General features: G+C 44.6%; 1 protein-coding gene across 6 annotated transcripts in view; it reads left to right on the top strand.

The window, feature by feature from the left end:
* The first annotated feature begins 9,070 nt into the window (after positions 1 to 9,070).
* csmd3b (CUB and Sushi multiple domains 3b) overlaps positions 9,071 to 22,892 on the top strand; it is a 180,967-nt gene continuing 167,145 nt past the window's right edge. For 5 of the 6 annotated variants that reach the window (XM_052070278.1, XM_052070281.1, XM_052070279.1 and 2 more), the window contains exon 1: positions 9,071 to 10,084. In XM_052070278.1, the coding sequence (XP_051926238.1) occupies positions 9,859 to 10,084 (226 nt within the window). In that variant the 5' untranslated portion in view covers positions 9,071 to 9,858. The remainder of the gene's footprint in view (positions 10,085 to 22,892) is intronic. The other variant, XM_052070280.1, reaches the window with a different exon arrangement.

The following is a 22,892-nucleotide window of genomic DNA, read 5'->3' as shown; positions in this document are numbered from 1 at the left end:
TTCTTAGCTACAGAAAACTAGACCTTCTCCATGACCACTTTGGATAAGAGGTGATGGTTGAGCGCTAAAAAATAAATAAATAGTGCAATTCTATGGAAATATAATGACTTTAATTAATTTAGCCCAGATGGAAAAAGGACATTCTCCGTCGGGAAAATAAAAGCGTTGCTGTAGAGCCGTCCCAAAATAACATCAGAATTGTATTCTACTTCAGGCGAGCCAGGAAAGCCTGCTCACTTTCCCAGGCGTCAATCACATCACCACTTCCTGTCAGCTGTCACATGATGTATTCATCAGCAGCCACAGCTGTGCATGAATTTCAAAGGGGTTTATTTCAACTTTCTCCTGTCTTTTCCTCGCCGTCCACTTTGCTTGCTGGACTTTTAGTTGGAGCGCCGGCTCATACGGCCGCTCGGTCTTGCGGTGTTCCGCAAGGTTGCGTGGGATCGAATTCTACGAATAACAACATCTCTTCTGTCCCCCAAATGCAATATCGAATTGTAAAATATAATTGATTTCTCGACTATGAATTTAAATGATTTTGGAAGGCATAGACAAGGGAAATTAACTTCCTCCCCTGTGAGGGTTTCCCTCTGTTGGAAAGTGTTATCACCATTTTGTCGCCATTTGTCTTTCTGAAGGGGTATTGCCCCCCTCAAAATCTTTCATCTACAAAAGTTTGCTGTATCAATGACTCTCAATGCAAGTGTGATGCAGATAGAATAGTCAGAACAATAAAATCCTCGTAACAAAAAGTTTGTTACAAGTGGGCTTGAAAGCTAAACCAGTGTAATATCCATTTAAGCCGGGCCTAAATCGCGAGAACTAAAGTATCCGCGAGGAAAGCTGGCCGTCTGGCTTTAAAATCTCTTGTGTACTTTCATGGAGCCCGATATAATCTTCAGGGCTAAGAACTGAGCAGAAGAGCTGCTTGAAGTGTTGGATTCAACATTAGCCTCTCTGGTGTACCAACCCTTGCCCTCCCTTCAAATACTGGCAACTGCTTTGTTCAGTCTGTCAAGGCTGGGTCAGAGGTTCTCTGCATGTGCCTCGTGGCACAATCGCGCTTCAAAAACAGCTACCCGAGGAAAGGAACAGTGGAGATAAAATCTTGTCTTTGTCGTGCAGATTTCTCCCAGAGTAGGCGCGGTTTAACATCGGGAGGGTTTGTCTGTGCGTCATCAGTACAGTTCCCTTGACGTACTCCATCTTCGATCGCTTCTCCGCAGGGGGGGGGGTATAGGATTACACTTCTGTACACATTTGACTTGAATTGATGAGTCGGCAGAAAAGGATTATGAACTGTTTCATTCCACAAATTAGGCCCCGCCTACCAAGGACGTACTTGTACGTCCAAGTCTTTTTTTAGTCTGTGTGCAATCTGTGAACGAGAATAAGCCGTTTGCATTGTAAAGCATGTAAAAAGCGACCAGTAGGTGGCAGTGGTGCCTCACGTGATTGAAATGCATGCTTTTACAAAAAGCTCTTTTCTCCGTTTTTTTGCCCAGGAATCGCCATTTCCATGAAATGTTGCCATTTTGTAATGCCGGCCTTTGGCACCATTATTATTATTATTATTGTGTCTCTTACCGCTAATTCAGATCTTGGCTCCCTGAGACACTTTGCCTTCACCGTTTTAGCTGAATTGCAACCGAGTTAAGATGTCATTTTGAGTTTGGTTTTCCCTAAACTGATCTTTTAAACCGACTGCCTCTTTCTTCCTGCCGACGAAGAAGAGATTGGACTGAGGTCCGACTTTCAAAGCTACAAATGGAATGGCAGCTGCCTTTAAGTAGGATAGTCTGTTGACCGTGGTCTGCAAGTAAGGTTGCATCTTGTTAATCCTGCGCCTGCTGACCTTTTGACCTCCCGCTGGCCGTTTCCCATTCATTAAATGATACGGCAAAGAACAGTGTTCTCCAAGGCCTTTGGAATCTGCCCGCCGACTGAGTCGAGCTTTGACACGGACGCACATTTCTACAATCAATTATCTTTGATTTCCAATGAGCCTTCGCTATTCCCACGTCGTCATTTTCTGCTCTATGGCGGGTGACACTGCGGTATATTTTATGATGCTTATTCTTTGACTCAGAGGAGTATTACTGCATCAATATTTTTATTGCGGTAATTGTCATTAGCGGTGGTTTAGAGCCGCAGGAGTCGTCTTCTCACCTTCATTTGATGTTTTTGAATAAGTTGGGCCTCAATGTTCTCTTCATCAAATTGAAGGTAACAAATTAGACCCACACACACACACACACACACACACACACTTGCTTCTCCTCCCACATTCACAAACACTTCTTATTTACGAGGCTGCGGCAGACAGCTCGAGCGTCGGAGCTGGATTAACGGTTTACTGCTACCAAAGGGGTGAGATGTAGATGAACCGCTATAAATTATTTCTTGGCTGAAGTGGTTGAACCCTTAGACTGGAAACCCACCAAATCCATTGGAGAGGGTCTGCTCCTCCAAGTCTTTTCGCCCTTATCTCTCCTCCACTTGTGATTGAGGATAAGAAAGAAGAAAAAAAAATAAAAAACACTTTGCTCCCGCGGGCAATATGTGAGACTTAAAAGTAAAGTGTGATAAACAGGATTGGAAGGGACAGACTAAAATAGAGAGAAACTCAGAGAACGCTGTAATCATTCAGTCTAGAATGGATACACCAACATTTTGTCACCCCTTTATTGAAAATTACGAGAAACACACTTACCTCCCCCCCCAGTGGGATTGCAGGCACCGATTTAATTCAAACACACATTTTGAAAACACAAGAAGCCGAAATATCACGCAGGCTTTAAGCTTGATTTCAGAATTAGCATATGAAAAACAAGACGACATCCTTGCAAGGAAAAGTGTGAAGTAGATCAAACATTTGAAATCTTAAAAGATGCAAATCTTTCAAGAGCAGATATTTGTCATGTTTCTTGTCTTTCCTGTGTCACATTGGAGAGCTCTCGCGGTGACATCATACAGATCTTTTTTTTTTTGCATTTCAGCTGAAATGTCAAAATTTGCAGTGGACAGTGCACTTGAGATGCGGCCGGCATATGCAATGGTGATTCACTCTTAACCAGTTTGTCGAAAAAAAAAATAACAAGAAAAGAAAAGAAACGCCACAAACTCAGCTACGGGAGGTTAAACTACATCCACACGCACCACAGTGTAACTTCTTAAAAATACATACGGGGTACATACATGCTGATTTCTATAGCGCTTTCACAACAGCGGCAGCTGTAACAAAGCGCTTAACAAAACAGTTAACATAAAGTAAAATAATAAACACAACACATAACATAAAACACGGACAGTCGTACAGTCCTAACCACTTTTCCGTCACACGCTTTGTTGTTTGAAGCAGTTTGAGATGAAAGAGGACAGAATCAAAGTGTCCTTTAACCATCAGAGATGCTCAAAATGTGCACACGTCGGCTACAAGCTAAGTTTCAAAGTCAACAAGAAGCTGGAGCATCCATTGACGAAAAAAAAAAGAAATTGGTTCACTTCTCCTGTTCCATGAAAATCCATTTCAATTCCAAGCGGCGACTCTCGGTTCCAAATACGCTCTACGCCGACGCTCCTCTCTCCTCATCCTCAACTTCAGCAGCCATTCATCCAGTCGCAACAACGGCGACTGTCCCACAGCACCGACATATCCACCGAATACAACGGGGTTGTGAAAAATGCTGCCCATTACAGGCGCAAAAAACATGAGGTAGAGTTGTGCAGTCATTAAAAACACTTTTGACCTCACTCTACAATGTTATTTAAATGAGCTTTTGGAAAGTCATCATCCCTCTCTGGCCCCATCTCAGACGCCTCTAATTGAATTACAATTTATTATTTCTTTAACTTGCCACGGCGTGGCGTGTTTAATAAACTAGCCAATTAGAGACAGAAAGCATGACTTGAGGGATGCGCCCCCCCTCTCCAACAGATTGTCCAGTTTAGCTGGATTGCTCACTGTACGCGTGTAACTTCCAGGCCTGTATATTTCCACTTCAAATCTTCGGAATTTAAAACAATTCTGATTGAATCCAGTACTTTTTTTTTGCCGTATCCTCCCAAGATAAGAGAAATATATCATAAAGATTCAAGATAATCAAGGGTGGAGTGCAGCCACGATGCGACTAAAACCGACTTGAAACAATTCTTCTCCCAACGGCACCTTATATCATCCATTTATCCATCCATCCATCTTCCGAACCGCTTGATCCTCACTAGGGTCGCGGGGGGTGCTGGAGCCTATCCCAGCAGTCATCGGGCAGTAGGCGGGGGACACCCTGAATCGGTTGCCAGCCAATCACAGGGCACACAGAGACGAACAACCATCCGTGCTCACACTCACACCTAGGGACAGTTTAGGGTGTTCAATCAGCCTGCCGCGCATGTTTTTGGAATGTGGGGGGAAACCGGAGCACCCGTAGAAAACCCACGCAGGCCCGGGGAGAACATGCAAACTCCACACAGGGAGGCCGGAGCTGGAATCGAACCCGGTACCTCTGCACTGTGAAGCCGACGTGCTAACCACTGGACTATCGGGCCGCCTCGCTAAATGTTACTTCAATAATTATTCGTTTTGCTCAACCAGAAAAGCAGCCCATATAACTCGTCCTCGTTTTTTATTATTAGTATTTAGCTTAACCACTGGACTACCGGGCCGCCGTCATCCATTTATATTCAGGATATTGAGCGTAATGACATCCCTCCCCTCCACCTCATCAAATGGCGCCTGTGTATCTTTTATCATGCTCGACCGGTGATATTGTCTTGACGGGTGAAAGCTATCAGTCAAACGCGCGCGTTTGTGTGTGTGTGTGTGTGTGTGTGTGTTGGCGGTAGCCGTCGGCATCTTGTTGAAAAGTCAATGACGTTGCCTCTCTTTGTGCAATGAGCCTCTCCACATCGACAGACACACACAGTCACACGCACACGCCCCAACAATCTGTCTGTGGATGTACCCTCCCCGCCAGCGACAGTGGTTGTAAACAGGCAGCTGGGGACGAACAAACACTGTCTGCCTCGTTGTGTGTTTTTGTTGGAGAGCGTGAGCGTGATTGTTGCCGTTTACAAAATGGTAAATACAATTCCTGATGAAATCCCGCAGCATGTATTCTGGCTTCCTTTGACATTCCAAAAGCATGTTTGGTGAACTAAAGACCCTTCTTTCCCGTGATTGGGAATGCGAATGGGTTGTCTAGCTTTGTGCTGTGTGATTGACCGACCAGGCCAGGGTGAAGTCAGCTGGGATAGGCTTTTGTCCCTTATGGGGACATGTGCTAGAAACATGGATGGATGCAAAGCAAAGAGTCCAGGTCGCTTTTATTTTATTTTATTTTATTTTATTTTTTTAAGCAGTCCCCAGTCCCCCACTGGCTGAGTCTTTGTGTCTTGTGTATTTAAAGCACGGCTTGCTTGAGTGGGTGGCTAAGCAGAGACAGCACTCACACCTGAAGCGCATCGTCTCTAACAGCTAGGCGGCCTCTTTCTCTTCCCGTGTCAAGATAATTTTTGGAATGCCGTTTGAAAACAACAAAACAAACCTTCCTTCCCATTTTGCCTCCACCGGTTGTCAAGAGAAGCGGCAGGTTTTAAACACCTTCCGCCGCCGCCATTTCACATTTGCTTTTTTTCCTGAATGTTTTCCCCATCCTCTTATTGAGGATCATGTTTCATTCGTCTCCACGGTGGAACTTTGTGCACAAAAACTTTTGGCAACCATGTTCCTCTAGATTATGCGATTCAATGTATGTGGCAAATCAGGAGAACCGGGGGATTAAAATCATTTCTACATTTTCAATCCATTCGTTTTCTCTCCAACAGGGTGTCTCAATTGGTTTTTGACACAAACATAAATATTTGCCTAGGCAAACAAGATTAAATTGGTTCATGTTGTAAAAAAAAAATATATATATATATATATATATAATATATATTCATTCATTCATTCATCTTCCGAGCCGCTTGATCCTCACTAGGGTCGCGGGTGGTGCTGGAGCCTATCCCAGCTGTCTTCGGGCAGTAGGCGGGGGACACCCTGAATCGGTTGCCAGCCAATCGCAGGGCACACAGAAACGAACAACCATTCGCACTCACACTCACACCTAGGGACAATTTAGAGTGTTCAATCAGCCGGCCACGCATGTTTTTGGAATGTGGGAGGAAACCGGAGCACCCGTAGAAAACCCACGCAGGCCCGGGGAGAACATGCAAACTCCACACAGGGAGGCCGGAGCTGGAATCGAACCCGGTACTTCTGCACTGTGAAGCCGACGTGCTAACCACTGGTCTACCGGGCCCCCCTATATATATATATATAATATATATATATATATGAGAAATCTAAATTCCAAAAATTATTAATTATTATTATTATTTTTAAATCTAACCAATATCACAGAGACTATGGCAGCCTTTGTGACATGTTCAGTGAACTCTGTAACGGGAACCGAGCCTATGGCGATCACATCAGTCAGCTGAATCCACCCATGACCAACACAGATGGGGCAAATGGCATCTACTTAAAAGCGGTCACAAATAAAGCGTTGCATCTTGACCGCTTCAAAGCCGATTAGTTGTTTGGATGGAAGGGGAATCTATCAACCCAAAGCTGATTGCGAGTACCGGAGCAATTGCAACTCTAATGGCGGCAAATAAATGGTCTGTCGGAAGAGTAGAGTTCATAAATTTCAGCTCATTTGATGCAGTGGTGTAAGCACTCTGCAAGCTAACAGCTTCTGTCAGCAGCAGAACTTGAAACATACCCGATGTACAAGCATGTACAGACAGTACTGCAGCCGCCATGAAGACCTTTATCAGAGCGGTTACATCTTTTGCCTCCGGATCCCCTCAAATACAAACCCTCATGTCCGTCCGCTTGCTCTCATTCATTCTTCTCCTCCATTTTGTTTTAATTGCCTCATTTCTCCCTGCCTACCTCCTCCCCATTCCTCGACTCATCAGATATTCCTCACCCGAGCTCCTGTCTGCAACCTTCCAGCCCTCCCTTCTCTCTCTCTCTCTCCCTCTCTCTCTTTGGATGTGAACCTCACACATGGCTGATTGGCGTAGAAGGGCCGGCAAATCTTCTAGAAGGAAAAATCCATAATTGCGCATGTAGGCGCCGGACAAAGACACTACGAACATGATAAAGCCAAAGACATATTGTGAAGTGAGTGCTAAGAAAAGGTTGTTGCCAGAGAGATCGAGGCAGGAGAATGTCGAGGGAGTGCGCCTGTAGATGGCAGGAGAGAGCTTCATCAAGCCCTGCACTCACATGCAGTCACCCACTCACACATTTATTTGCGTCCATGAATCCAATACACACACACAAACACACAGACTTGCGTTGTTACACTTGCTTGAATATTCCTTGTTGAAATTCTCCTAATTTGAATCAGTCAATGTAGCATGCATGCATAGATTACACTAAACGCATATTGTATTACCGCATAAATGAATGAATCAAAAGCGGCAGCATCAGTAATTTATCGCTAAACCGATTACACCAAGGTGAGAAATTGACTGCTAACTTGATTGGTTTAACCAATGATGCCTGGAAAATATTCTATTTGTCCGTCTGGATTCAGTTTACAGGTTGATTCAGTCATCCTTCAGCTACCTTCTTTGCTTTTCGGTCCAGGTACAGATGCTAATTAAAAACGCGGAGGAATTTTAGAATAATGCGACGTAATTGAACACGAACCTAACGCAGTTGCTAAACTGTAAGTAGTCTTTAAAAAATGTGTATGAGAACACCTTTCAGCCAAATAACCGAAAAGCAATTCGCTCTTTTCAATTCTTGTTCCTGTCATGAAGGAGCACAGTTCTGTGGATAATGCAGTCTTTAATCCCTGTCATTTAAACTCCCATCATTGCCCAGAAGGCTCTGTTTAATTCACTCTCCAAAGTCTTACTCACTCAAAAGCAAGACCTGGAGGGAGGGGGGGCAAGACATTGGGTTCAAAATATCAGTATATCAGTACGCCGCCGGTGTGTGGTGACCTTGCGGGACCACCTCATGCCATGCAGCGAGAAACAGATGACTGAATGATGGATTATGATGTGACGGCCTCATCGCGGGCTGAAATGCAAAATTGATGTGCACGAAAAAGACGCTTACACAAACAACAATGTCGTTTAAAAACAAACGAAAAAAAAATCATTCTGAAAGTTACCCCGCGAGTCATACCAACATTAGGTGTTTTTGAACCCCCCCACACCCCTTTTTTTCTTCTATAAATGACAAAGAAAAGGGTGCTAGGAGGCATTTTGGAGCAACCCCGTAAATGTTGGTGCAAAAATGGTCACTGCTAATTTACAGTATGTTCTTATTGATGGTTATCAGAATAATACAAAAACTGGAGATTATAAAGCACATCCTTTGAACACTGTTTGCCGTTGCAACAAATAGCAATTTTTTGTCAATCACCTTCGCCGAGATTTTTTTTGTCAATTCGGATAATGCGAAAGAAAAACGAACAGGTTGGACGACCTGTTGATTGTTGTCCACATTAGCAATTGTGCAATCTAGTGTAATTCCACCATGTCATGATTCAGTTTGTGACCAACAGGTGGCACTGTAGGGCTCCCCCTGCAGCTGCACACCTGTTGGTCGTTATGCAATTATTGCTTTAAAGGGACTCCCGGCACAACCACCCGGTGTCGTGTCATTCTTTGTGTGTTTGCTACTGTCATGTTTCGGTCATGGTTAGTTTTTGCTTCAGTCTTGGTTTTGTTTGCTACTTTGGATTCTTTTTGTTTTCAGGATTTTGTTTGTTTAGGATTGATTTTTCTCTGTGTTTTAATACAATTCTTCAAGTTCACCCTGCTCCTCCCCCCTGCTCCTCCCCCCTGCCTCCTTTTTGGGGTCCACCATGACCACCACCATCATTGTCTCTTTAGGTGTTTGCCCCCCCCCCTCCTTCAGACTTTTTCTTGTACCATTTGCATCACTCCCAATGGCCCATCCCCTGACCAGTAGTCACACCCACGCATGAGGCTGGAGAGCTTCATTTGCCCCCCCCCCCCCGCCCCCCCCAAACTCCTTCCTCTATTGACTTCAGTCCAACGAGACCATCAGCGAAGGTGGAGGGTAGTGGAAGGATTCGTGTGAGCCAGTGTTCCCCCCACCCCCGCCACCACCTCGCGCCGGAGCAGTTTTAATCACGGAGCCGCTCGGGCGGTGACTCGCGTGCGACTGACGCTCGTGACTTACGACGCGAGAGCTTCCGAGGAGCACTCGAAGGCAACATCTCGCACCAGTCAGGCTCTCCCCGCCTCACTCGCAAGAGGAAGACGCGGCAGAAGGATGGACCGGGGTGCATCTCCTCTGCTTCGAGACTAGAGGGGCTTCTTTTCCTTTGTATTTCAATCCAGAGGGGGGGGGGGGGGGACAGCTTGAACACAACACGGCAAGTTTATTTTTAGGAAGAGACCAAGAGCGAGGCTGATGGTTTTGTGCCACCACGGGGAGAAAGATGCAACAATTCCAGCATCCGCACTTCAAGAGAAAAGAGTAGAAGAGGCTGCGAGGGGGTTAGAGACACAGAAAAAGGATCTATTCTTTTTTATTTTTTGTGGGACACGAGAATGCTTGGCTGCATCCCAGAGGAGGAAAAATGTGGATTTGACATGCCAAGTCGACCTCAACATTGCTGGCTGATTCACAAGTCACTTCTCCTCTCACCGTCGAGCGCCATATGATGGATTTATTTGCTCTATGTTAGACGGAGGAGGAGGAGGAGGAAGGAGAAAACTCGCGCACCCCCGCCACCCTCATCCCCCTATCCTCTCTCCTTTCCCATCTCTACCGCCCTCCGCCCCTCCTTTCCCGTGTTCTGGATGTGAAGCAGCATGCGGCCCGGTGAGAAGAGCTCAGAGGGCTCGCGCTCACCTTGCCGTAGAGGATGCGTCGGAGCCCGCACTAGCGGCAAGGAACGCCGTCTGATGGAAGGAGGAGGAGGAGGAGGAGGAGGGGGGGTTGTTGGCGGACGACAAATGAGCATGACCGACGGAGGGATGATGGCGCGCTGTTTCCTGTGGATCGTCGCCCTCGTCTTGCTCTGCACGCACGCGCAAGGTACGGCTAGGAACGGACGCACGCACATGCGGGGTTGTGGCACTGGTTGAGCATCCGACCCCCCCCCCCCCCACCCCCTCCCTCCCGCCTCACATCGCCACCATCCTCTTTCTTTGCTACTTTGATGTGTATGCATAGAGTGTTAGGAAGAGCTATTGAGCCGTAGCTGCTGCCGCTTCTTTTTTTGCTCGTTTTTTCTGCCTCCCCCCCCCCCCCCCCCCCCCCTCCTAGCTTTGACTTCAATACGGCCATTGAGCCAGTAGCCAATAAATATTCTTGCGGTAGCTCTCGGGCTGTGGCAGCGTGAACGTGAGCTGATTATTCCAAATTCTGTGTGTGTGTGTGTGTGTGTGTGTGTGTGTGTTGTTTATAGCAGTCATCTCCCAGACTTCCTTACGCAGCATTTTCCCTCCCATAGATAAAGCTCAACCTATTTCATTTTAAATTTGTTACATAATGAACGCGGTGCTGCCCCCCCCCCCCTCCTTACACTTTTTCCCCCCTGAGCCTTCTGTCCTCCACTTTTCTTCTCCCAAGTGGAGTGTAATGTTCAAATGTTGACTGCGCGGCGTCACATCTTTTGGTTTTGATCGGCCAAACTTGTCACAGCATCATGAGGAAGATGCAGAGCGGTTGCGGGGGATAGAAGAATGGATTGGCACCTTGGCTCGACTGAGAACTTGCCAGGAGAGGGTGAAAAAAGCGGTGGAGGGGAGGAGCATATGCAGGAAGTGGCTAGCTCAAGGCTGGAGGCCGCCGAGGAGTGTGTGTCACTGTCACAGCCAACTGGAGCACGGTTGTGTGGAGAGTAGATGGAAATTGCCTTTGGTAAAAGAGCAAAATATGCACAGGTGCTCGAAAGTCGGGAGGCCAAAGCTCGACGACAGCTGTCGGAAAGAGTTTTTGAAATAAGACCACGACTCCTTGAATTTGGCGCAATAGCGTGACCGTATCTTGATATGATGCTTAATTTTGAGGGTTCTCCAAAAACGTCTTGAGCTTTCCTTGGCAGACTTTAGAGAGACCGAGGCGAGGGAAAATGAGGGTCGTGGGTTGTTTGCGGCAAGAGTATTTCATCCATGTCCAGGCACAAGTCAACGTCCTTCACAGAAGCTTTACAACTGCTCAATTTGCCCGCCGCCAGTGACGCAACAGGTTAAGTTGGTACTCCAACTCCTGCATGAAAATTAAAAATCAAATGCGCATCTCCTTTCAGCTTAGTTTTGACACATTTGTAAAAATTTCAGCCGGTCTTGGCTATGATTAGACGTTCTCCTTTTGTTTTTTTCTTCTTTTGTAGATTTCTTCAATGCTTTGTAGGACTTCTATATCAATGTTTTAAAAAAAACTGAAGGTTCCTAGGTCAGGTCTAGACTTGCAAGGCAGAGCAAAGATCGGACGGGTTTTCCTCAATTGCGCTCGATCAAATTCGTAACTGTGTATGGGCCTGCGGGTACTGCTATCATGCTCCTCACAAACCTCCAAAGCGGACCGGAAAGAGGAAGCAAAACAAAAAGCTTGCGGCAGACTCGTAATAAGATGAATAAAATGTCACATTTAACTAGAGAAGTTGGTGAAGCAGCCAAGCAAATGAATCTCATTAAGATGCTGAACAAAAACGAGGTAAATAATGAAAAGCGTCTTGATACTTGATGACATTTGCTGACATTTTGAGGACACCGTGGCTCATAGGACATTTTACGGCAGGAGTTAATGAATGGAATGGAAAGGCGGTGCAATTCTCTTTTGAGCCACAATGGGGGGGCACTCATGCAGACGCTCCCCCAAGGCTAAACAATCCTAAATTGGATCGGAACCAAAATGTACGCCGTTATCGCTAACGGCCCACTGCCTGGATACTCGGCTTTTCTTCTCAGTTGGCAATACATGCGGTTCGTAGAAAGCGTCTGAGTGATTTTGTCTGATTCTGGGTCAAATGTTTTTTGTTTTTTTTTTTCCGAAAGTGCTGTGACTTACACATTGACCGGGTAAAACCAGTTAAGACCACTGACATCCTCCTTTGTTGGGACGGCCGATACAGCATAATCGTAGGAAGCGGTGTGGACAGATAAGACCTTCTTTCACACCTGTCAGAAAATATCCATAAAATATTTCAACTGAGAATATGCAGTCTTCACGTTAATATAATATTGCGAGCAATAAAGATAAAAGGAGGCGGCCCGGTAGTCCAGTGGTTAGCACGTGGGCTTCACAGTGCAGAGGTACCGGGTTCGATTCCAGCTCCGGCCTCCCTGTGTGGAGTTTGCATGTTCTCCCCGGGCCTGCGTGGGTTTTCTCCGGGTGCTCCGGTTTCCTCCCACATTCCAAAAACATGCGTGGCAGGCTGATTGAACGCTCTAAATTGTCCCTAGGTGTGAGTGTGAGCGTGGATGGTTGTTTGTCTCTGTGTGCCCTGCGATTGGCTGGCAACTGATTCAGGGTGTCCCCCGCCTACTGCCCAAAGACGGCTGGGATAGGCTCCAGCACCCACCGCGACCCTAGTGAGGATCAAGCGGTTCGGAAGATGAATGAATGAATAAAGATAAAAGGACGGCTAAATGTTTTACAGAACTTTTCCTCATGAACAAACGAACAAACAAAATGACTTTGTTTGTGATGATAATGAAGTATGCCTGCTAAGTATGGTAAATAATACAACATAACAAAAGTGAACGACTAAAAAATTAATTCGGCGAAGACGAAAAGGTATTAATTTTGAATCATTTCCAAAGTGATTTGACTTAGTAGCTGCATTTTTTTGGGCCTTGTTCTGTTAATCCTGTTTCAAGTATTTCAATTCGGATCACTCGGCCACAAGTGAATTTCTTAATTATTGTTTGCAAAGGAGGTGCTTGTGAACAGAGACAGGATTTTATCCTTTTTTAAAAAAAAAAAACGATTTCCCCTCTCAGCTTGCCGCCTTCTCCACCCCCTACCCCTCCAGAGGCTTAATTTCCACAACGCTACATTGCACTTGCACACCAGCAAGTCAACTCGCACATCTTTCACCGCCTACACTCCTTTAACGTATTCTGCGCTAGTCCAAAGCACCCCCAAAAATGGTCACATAGGATCATTCAGCTCTGATTGTTCATCCAGATTATCTCCAGACGATTTGTCTCCGCCATGTGACCGAGGAGTTCACACCCGTGATTCCAAATTAGTTTTTCGAGGCGTGAAAATGTTACGCTTCGTTTTTTTGCAAATGTACCCCGAATCCAACGTCGCCGTCATGCGCGGTCGCGTAATTGGATGCAAGTCCTCGATTTTAAATTGGACGGGCTGTCAAACGCAACGAAGCCTCCCTCGACCCGGCTTTTTTGAAAGCTATCACCGGATATTGACAATTGATTGACGCCCGCTGATGAATCATTTAGCGTTGTCCACCGTTAGCATGCCATTGCTAATAATTGACCTTTTTTTTTAATTGGTTTGGGCCGGCGGGTGTAATAACTTCGATGGATGAATGGATTTATATTCCGTTGTGGACACCAATGCAAAAAATGTGGCCATACTTTTTATGTTCTTGCAATACACACTTTGGCACGCGCATCAGCATGCATTCAATTCCGTGCTTTATAGCGGGCTCTCTCCAAGAGGGTGATCATATACTGTAAATGATGACGCCGTGCCGAGGAGGGAGAGAGAGCCATTGCGCAGGGAGGGGGATTGGGGGGGGGATCGTGAGGCAGCGTGCCTGAAGGAGGGCTGCGTAATAGACCGGAGTGTGAATGTCGCGACCAGCGAGGAGGCATTCGTGATATTAACGACTGCCTCAATGCTCGCGATGGATACTCTTGAAACACATCAAGAGGGCTCTTCTTTGCTTATACACGGATGAATACTGTCTTTACAGTTGGAAGTTGATATATGAAAGAGGGTTCGAAAGGGGTCGATTGGAAATGGTGACTGAGTAAGCTCTGAGGCTCCTCGCTTCCATCCTGAAGAATTCGATTCAATTACCATCGATTTTAAAGATCTTTTGAACATTGAAAAGATGTGCTGGTTCGATGAGGTGGGCTTGAGTGTGCAACTGTGCGGTTTTAAATTGAATCATCAATAATAATACCAGGTTAGTTGTTCTGAGGGGGCTGAAATCGTCATCAGTAGATATTGGAATCCATTGGATTGGCACCCCATCCAAAGATTTCGATTTAATAAATAACCTTGAACGTGTTTTGAGTAACATTTGTTTTGAAAGAAGGTGACAACTTGAAGGTGACCTGAAGGTGTAGTTTCTGTCGATACCACTGCGAGTGGATTCGAAAAAAAAGTGGTTTCTTATGGCTCGGTCTTGCGTTCAAAAATTATTCTGCATTTCTGAAATGAATCTGTTCATTCTCAGTCTTACTTTCATGTGTAAGACATTTCTGATGGAAAACATTTTTTTTCTAAAGTGATATATTCCACATGACCACGTGCACGTAATTTTCTGATCTTGCCAGATAGAGATCTAAATTCAATTAGCCCCGTAGCCTCCGAAAAAAAAAAAAAAATTGGACCTCAAGATTCTTTGGATGATGGCTTCTTTTGATATTTGTAATGAGAGAGCGTGGCACCTGGAGTCAGTCCATTCGATTTCCTTTTAAAGCCACAGCATCCATTTTCGCTCCCCTCATGTTGTCTTTTTCTTTGTCAGTTTGGAAGATGGATGCTCACTATCTGACTTTGTCCCCCCTACAAAAAAGGTTTCCTTGTTCATTGAAGACACAATGACAAAGCCCCTTTTGGAGACGCTGTTTATTATTCCTCCAGTGAATTCGTTGCTCTTGCGGCAGGGCTTTAACACGTCAGAAAACACATTTTTGAATTCAACTGTAGCATGTATCATCATCATTCTGACACACCTTATACATCATTTACATCAATTTTTGTGGAAACACAACTCAATTTGACCAAATCTTTTGGGCGAGTTCATCTCGAAAGGAGACGGAACAATGGCCTGCATGAACCTACAATGGCTACTTCAAACCAAAATGGCAGACTCCCTCCATCCATCCATCATCTACCGCTTATCCGGGGCCGGGTCGCGGGGGCAACAGCTTTAGCAGGGAAGCCCAGACTTCCCTCTCCCTAGCTACTTCTTCCAGCTCTCCCCGGGGGATCCCGAGTCGGTCCCAGGCAAGCTGGGTGACATAGTCTCTCCAGCGTGTCCTGGGTCTTCCTCTGGGTCTCCTCCCGGTGGGACATGACCGGAACACCTCACCTTGGAGGCGCTCAGGAGGCATCCGAATCAGATGCCCAAGCCACCTCATCTGGCTCCTCTCGATGTGGAGGAGAAGCGGCTCGACTCTGAGCCCCTCCCGGATGACTGAGCTTCTCACCTTATCTCTAAGGGAGAGCCCGGACACCCTGCGGAGAAAACTGCGGCAGACTCCCTGTTTTTTTTTTTAAGCAATGGCTTCTTGAGCCTTTGTTTGTGGTTCTCCACATGGTAGACATGCAAACTCAATTTCACACCACAATTCAGCGCATTTTTTTCTTTTTGTATGGTTTCCTCCTAGGACCTTTTGCCACGCAGTGTTGTCCTGAGTACAATTGGTGTCAAATGTGTTTGCTAACGGTAGGTCGGGCAGCACAGCAGAGGTGTGGTTAACGAACAAATGTAATCATGCAGTATGAAACTTTGAAAAATCTTATCGCAGGTGAGATTTCGCGCAAACATGCACGCCACTAGCCTCATCTGCCAGTCTTCCATAGCCTTGCCATTATTTCAAACGAGGTAGACATGACGTGAACGTCTTGTCTCTCTGCCATGCGCGCGCCATAAATATACTAAAAACAATATTCAGGTCACGTCCAGATGGCACATCCCTCAGGGCGTGACCGCAAACTTGCACGCGCATGCATAGGGGACAGGCGACAAACACTGACTCTGTGATGGGAAATTAACATAGACAGTTTCATATCCAGCTGGTGCCTCCTTTTGCTTTGTGCGCGGCTGCGTGCGTACGCATTACGAAGGTATTTCGCATTCCTCACCAAGTAGAAACAAAGCTTCAAATCGGGGGTATTTGCTTGACCGTGGCGATGCATGTTAAAAAAGAAGAGGAGATAGAGATGGATTGATGAATGAAGGGCGGCGTCGGTCAAAGGTTGGCTCGCCGCTGACAGCCGGAGTCAGGGTGTCATTGAATAAGACCGTCCCGGTTTTAATGATTGCGCGCTTCCCTTTTTCTCCAGGCTGGTTGGGAAGGTACATTAGTTTGTACAAGACAATCCACCCTTGAAACGATGCCTCATTCAGTTATGAAAACGGTTCATGTGAATGTAGCATGAAGAAAACAAAAATTCTAATTTGCTCTGTTGTAAATTTTGCTGGTTTGTCAGCAAACTACCTCCAAAAAAATCAAGATGCAAGTAACTTTTCATAGCTTTCGCGAATATTGCAAGGTCCGAAACGCATCTAACTGATGCGCCTACTTGAAAAATCATCATGCCCATCGCCCTATTTAGATTTAGTGGCTGACCGGCCCCCCTGATCCGATGCAAGTGGACTGTAATGAGAGAAATGCAGTTGAAATTCAGATCCGCAGAAAACCGTCATGTTTTTATCCGTGGCCCGTGTGCCACCTAACAGTGTTTGCCTTTATATAATTCTACAAGCTCACCATTCTGTATCGGTTTTGTTTCAACTGCAGTAGAACTAAAAGCACATCGCTGTTCAACCATTTTTTTTTAAAAAGGTCTTTTCCGAGGATAAGAAAACCTAAATAACTAATGGTGTGGTTGCACAAGTGTGCACACCCTCTGAGACTGAGATATGGCTGTTTTCAGAATAAACTAATCCCTTTCAAAATCTTATTAATTGAAGTCGGCCCATGCCACCATTTAAAGTACGTCTGGTTCACTCCAAATACATTTCAAATGGAAGATACGTGTATGTGTGTGTGATATATATATATAAAAAATATGGGTGTGCATGTGCATGCTTCATCATGTCCCCCGCAGGCCCCGTCAGGCCGTTTGGAGGTGCACTCAGCTCACAGCTTGAGGCTGCTGCTGTCACCTTCTTACCTAACATCCCCTCTGTCATCTTTTGGATGGCATTCAGTGCATCTAAGTCAGGACACTGCACAGGGATAAATAGTCCTTTTATAATAACATTAAAACCAAACTGCAAATAATTGTATTGGCAGCCCTTGAATAAAATGGTCGCATGTATCACACTCTCAGGTTTCCATATTCTATGAGATGAGGGTTGTATAAATATAAATAATGTTCATTTCTTAAATACTAATACCTGTATTACTGCATCATGCGGATTGACTTTTTGTACTTGCCCAACCAGCCATTTCTATTGCTGACAGTCAACTCACCAAAAACATGATTAAAACAGGACAAAATACTACATAGCCATTCAACTTTTAATGCCGTGCAACATATTTGGGAAGATCTGACATCATCATTGGAGTGAGCAAAATGTATCGTATCGGGCTGCAAAATAGGCTGAAATAACACCCAGAAGGTCAGACAATTACATTTATTATCATAAATGAACAGCCGCTTAATTATGACCTAAATGGCGTTCTTGTTGTTTGTTTGTGTCCACGGATGTCCTAAAAACTACTTTCCGGCTTCCCCCACCCACTCCCCCACCCACAATGTTGTCACCCTTCATGTTCGCCCTCCCCCCTCACCTGCTCGCTTGTGGGTTAGCGGGTCAGACAGTGAGCAGATGCTTTCACGACGTGACTCCAACCAATAGCACGACAACACCCTTACTCCTGTTTGCTCATTTCACACGCATTGTGTCCTAGCGCTTTTACGTGGGAGTCTAAGCTAATTGTTTGACAGCACATGGTGGGCTTTTTACATCACAATTTGTGCCTCTGGGTTTGTTTCCTCGCACAAACAATTATCATTGGAATGTGTTTACGTTGTTGGCAAAGCTTACCCCCGCCTTGCACTTTTTCGTCGTGTTCCTCTCAGTGCCAGTGTTCCTTCACGTTTGATGGGATTGTGTGCGAACAAAACCCCCACAAAGGCATAAAAAAAGTCTCATTCGATTTGAATGCAAGCCAAAAGATTTACTCTCCCTTCTGTTTATTATAAAGCTCCAATCAAACTGCTCCATCCTCAAGCCGGTTTGTTCTTTCATTTGGTAATTGGTACGGCACATAGAGTTGTATTTCGAAGGCTGTCAGCGGCATCCAAACGAGTCCATACTGTTGTCATCATCAAAGGTTTAAATGTCCTGGCAATATTTTACTTTTGTTGAGAGAAAAAAAAAGTCAGTCAATAGTGACTCTGGTTGAGAGGGAATAGATGGAAATAAAATACAACAGGAAGTAGCAAGCTAGCTAGTGGCTAATATAGCAGTCTTTATCTGAAATTAGTGTTTCTCTTTATCAAATGGTATCGGTTGACTTTGCTGCAAAAAAAAAGTACATTATTCCACTTGACGCATTAAAAGGTACAAATTCATTTGGTAATTGGTACGGTACATAGAGTTGTACTTCGAAGGCTGTCAGCGCATCCAAACGAGTCCATACTGTTGTCGTCATCAAAAGTTTAAATGTCCTGGCAATATTTTACTTTTGTTGAGAAAAAAAAAGTCAGTCAATAGTGACTCTGGTTGAGAGGGAATGGATGGAAATAAAACAAAACAGGAAGTAGAAAGCTAGCTAGTGGCTAATATAGCAGTCTTTATCTGAAATGAGTGTTTCTCTTTATCAAATGGCATCGGTTGACTTTGCTGCAAAAAAAAAAAAAACAAAAAACATTATTCCACTTGACGCATTAAAAGGTACAAATTCATCCCCGGATATATCACAAAATACTAAATGTCAAAGCCACTTTCGTGTGGTGACCACAATCTGGCGGAGGTAATTTACTGTTTATTCCCAAACACAACATAGAGGAAATAAAAACCCTGCTGCATCTGCTCGTCACAATCCCCAATACCTGCTTGCGGCTCAGCTCAAATTACTTTGCCAGATCAAAAGACGATGGGGAGATAAGGAGGGTGGGGGTGGGTTGGACCAAATAAAAGACTTTGAGTCGGACTTGGAAACCATTGAAGCACGCGGCGCACCGGACTCGGCTAGTGTCACCTGGGTCACATCTTCTACTTCTGCACACTTTAACGCCACTCACTTTTACTTTTGATGTTTTTTTTTTTAAATGTGCAGAAAGAGAAATAAAATATTGGTTCCCCAAGTTAGCTCTCTGAGCTCCTCCATCCTAACACACCTGCCCGGTGTCTTAGGTCTGAGGACCAAACACTATTTGCGGTTCCGAGAACTGAGCTCACAGGGGATCGAGCCTTTTCCTTTTCTGGTCCTTCTCTTTGGAATGAGCTCCCGCTGAATGTTTGGCAAGTCCCTTCGCTGCCCATGTTTAAAACTCGCCTTATAACTCAATTTTGGCTTTTGACTCAGCATGAGAGTCAGCATGAGACTCGATTTTCAGTTGGACTGTTTTTGTGCTTTCTACAGTCTTTATGAATTTGTTTGTTTGTTGTCATGAAATATTTTTGCTCCATGTACAGCACTTTGTGTACAGTGCGGTGGTTGTTTTAAAGGGCTCTATAAATGCAGTTGAATTGAGTTGAGTGTTATGGAAATTAGCCCCACACTGTTTCGTTACAACACTGAAAAATGCAGATCGGCTTGCTGCCAGTCACAATTTCAAAGTAAGGTAGCTAAGCGCAATGAGTTGGTTTTGTAAATTCACACATCTTCCTGGCTTTTTGTTTACAAGCACCCTATTTTCTGCATTTATCCCCCCGCCTGACCTAAAAGTGATTGCCATGCACAGTAATGACACCTACTGAAAAGCGATAACCCCCCCCCCCCCCCCCCCCAAGATACTTTATTAGTTTGATTGTCCCCCGGTGCTCTTGCTTAGAAGCAATTTCATTAAAGGTACTTCTCAATAGACCCCATGCTGGATCTCATCGTCTTCATCTTAACAGAACACAATTTGGGGGACATTTCAGTGAATGAAATGCTTCCTGTGTGCTTCCCAATTGCTAGAGTTGACGTCAGTTTGGGTCCTGGATGTGACTAGATGCAGCCAGCGATGTCGCTGGCAGAGAAAATTGCATACAGTGAAGATGCGGGGATTGGGGATGGTGATGGGTGGGGGGGGGGGGGGAGGGGGGCTTGCAAAATGTGTCACTAGCGAGTCATTGTTGAAGAAAATAGCTCCAAATGTGTTAATTGTTGCTCTGGGACTTTATTAAATTCACACAAAGAGTTAGTTGTTGGCAAAATTGTGAATTAACCTCCCAGCATGAATACAGAGGTGCCACATTTTGTTGTGATGTCTTCATATTTGATCTTTTTTTTTTTTTTAACAAATGCCGAGTTCCCAAGTGAAATCCTTGTTTACATTGTAGTAGCTTGATGATTTTGTTGTGCTAAAGTCATGATTCATGATTATCCCAGCTGACTTGGGGTGAGGCGGTAGCTACAATGCGACATGTGACGATGTGACCATCTTCCGTTCACTCACAGGAGTGCGTTTTTATCAGGCACAGGCATTTGTGTTTATTGTCCGTGAAAAAATTACATGTGTTTCAGTAATATAGGCCCTCACTCGACTGGTTTATTTCGGTTGAGCAAGACAAATGGAAAATCTCCCGTTAATTATAACTGAAGCAGAGCTAATATTTCTTTTTTTTTTATTAACACCAGACTCACCCAGGTAAATGTGTGTGTGTGTGTGTGTGTGCGCGTGTGTGTGTGTGTGTGTGTGTGTGTGTGAGCCCTTTTGTCTTGCGGGAATGAAACAGCTGGGTGCGCCTTGCTAATTAACTTGAAAACCTCATGATTACAGTTAGCTGGTGCGCTCGAGCTGACAGAAGGAAGGAGAGTCAGGAAGCCCAAAGACACGAAGTACCCAAGTGGGACACTTGGCCTGGACAAATGTTTATTTATCGCTCAAACTAGAAAGCATGTTAGACTTGCTTTGTTACAATGTTTCTCACAATTGACTTAGCCAGACCTCCAAAAAGCAGAATGACTAACCACGGCACACATGCATTGAAATCAATTCCAATTTTCTTTTTTCTTTTTTTTTTTTTCTCCAAAGATTATCCAGACCAATTATCGTATGGAGTTCAATATTTATGAAGGCAGAACCTTGTGTCGGGTTGGGCTGCTGTCACCTTAACTGTCACTCCTCATTACAGAAGTCAATTTAATGCTCTCATATTTGACATTGGTTAGTTTAAAAAAATTTTTTTTTGTTTTTTTTTTACCATGAGAGCCAGAGCGCATTAGTTTTATGAAGTTGGCCGTATCCGTTTTGAAGTGATTAAACCTCCGGTGTTAATATCTGTAAATTTGAGTGAAAGCTTTCCTTGTGAATCTGTTTGTTTTCGTTTAATGCACTCCAGAGGATCATCAATTGTTGAGCCGAACATGACCGAGATAAAAATGCAAGCTGTGGACCACATATGGCTCCTAAGCTCGACTCGAGACACCCCCAATTAAGAGCTTTCCCCTTGTTTTTTTGGTTGTTGTTTTTTTTTTTCTCATAATGCAGTCCATAAAGAAGATGGATGAAACTAGCGAAGATGAAACAAGACAAACAAAACGGCAAATGGAGCGTAATTATGACCGGTTGAGATGTTTGTTTTTTCCGTAACTGACAATCCAATAATGCGCACCAATTTTCTCGTGTCTTTCAAAGCCGGTACATCAATGGCAAAACATATTTCCGAGGAAAGCAAAGAATCCTGTCTGGCAACAAAGTGACAAACATGTGGGGCTGGCGACCAAAAAAAGAAGTCAAAGCGCTGTTACTCGGCAGGTGAAAGGCCACCCCTGCCACGCAGCTCAAGTCAGTGTGCGTGTGTTCATGTGCTTGTGTATATGTGTGTGTCTAAAAAAAAAAACAAAAAACTAAGAAACATGTAACATTGAGTTTATCTGGATTGCCTTGGTTGACCTTACAAGCTTCTCGAAGTCTGTCTTGAAAGGTCACGTAAATCAGCGGGGATATGAACGCGCTACATGACTTCTACATGCACAGTCGCCTTTTATCCTATATGCTACACATACTTTTCATTTGACTTTTAAACGGCATACATATTAAAAAAAAAAGATAACGAAATGTATTCCTAAGTACACGGCCAGTCGAGAGATAATTCTTTTCGTGTTCTCAAAAGCTGGCTATTTATATGTGTGTCTATAACAGTGTCGTCACGGCGCCTTGATTTATATGTCAAACAAGCGGCGTTCGTTTTTTTTTTCCCCCACTCAATTACTCCGCGTGCCCACGGGGCGTCACGGCTGCGACGGCTGAGTGGCTGTCGGGCAGCCAGTTTGATTCCCACAACCGTCGGAATATCACGGAGGGAAATATGGAACTCCCCAGTCGCTCCCAGTGCCATGTCATCATTTTAAATCTCTCCATTGTGGCGACACGCGCTTATTTTTCCCCCTCCATTCTATTCCGTCTTCCCTTGCGGTTTCTCTCTCTCGTACTGTTTTAGTAATTCCTTTCGTTCCTTTCCACACGAAAGCTATTTAATTGCCGCTCGGGTCCAAGTTTGACACAACACAATAACAATAACCTAAGTCAATGAAAACCCACCAAAAAAAAAACAAACAAAACCAAACAAAACACCACTCCGCACCATTTTTCAAGCTTGAGCAATGTCACTGGAGACTTAAAAGTGCTGAATTAGAAGCGTTGCCCAAAACAAAAAAGCAATTGTGTCCAAAAAGCCTGAGTCATTCTGTAAATTGTTTTTTTTTTGTTGTTGTTTTTTTTAAGAGTAGAAAAATCATCCACAAAATTTAATTCGTATGTGGAAAACTGGACTTTTGTGTATGAAATAAATAAACTAAAA

This window comes from Hippocampus zosterae, chromosome 7, assembly GCF_025434085.1.
Source record: "Hippocampus zosterae strain Florida chromosome 7, ASM2543408v3, whole genome shotgun sequence".
In the NCBI taxonomy this organism is placed as follows: Eukaryota; Metazoa; Chordata; class Actinopteri; order Syngnathiformes; family Syngnathidae; genus Hippocampus; species Hippocampus zosterae.
The sequence above is the reverse complement of the archived record's forward strand: the minus strand, read 5'-3'. Positions and strand labels throughout refer to the sequence as shown.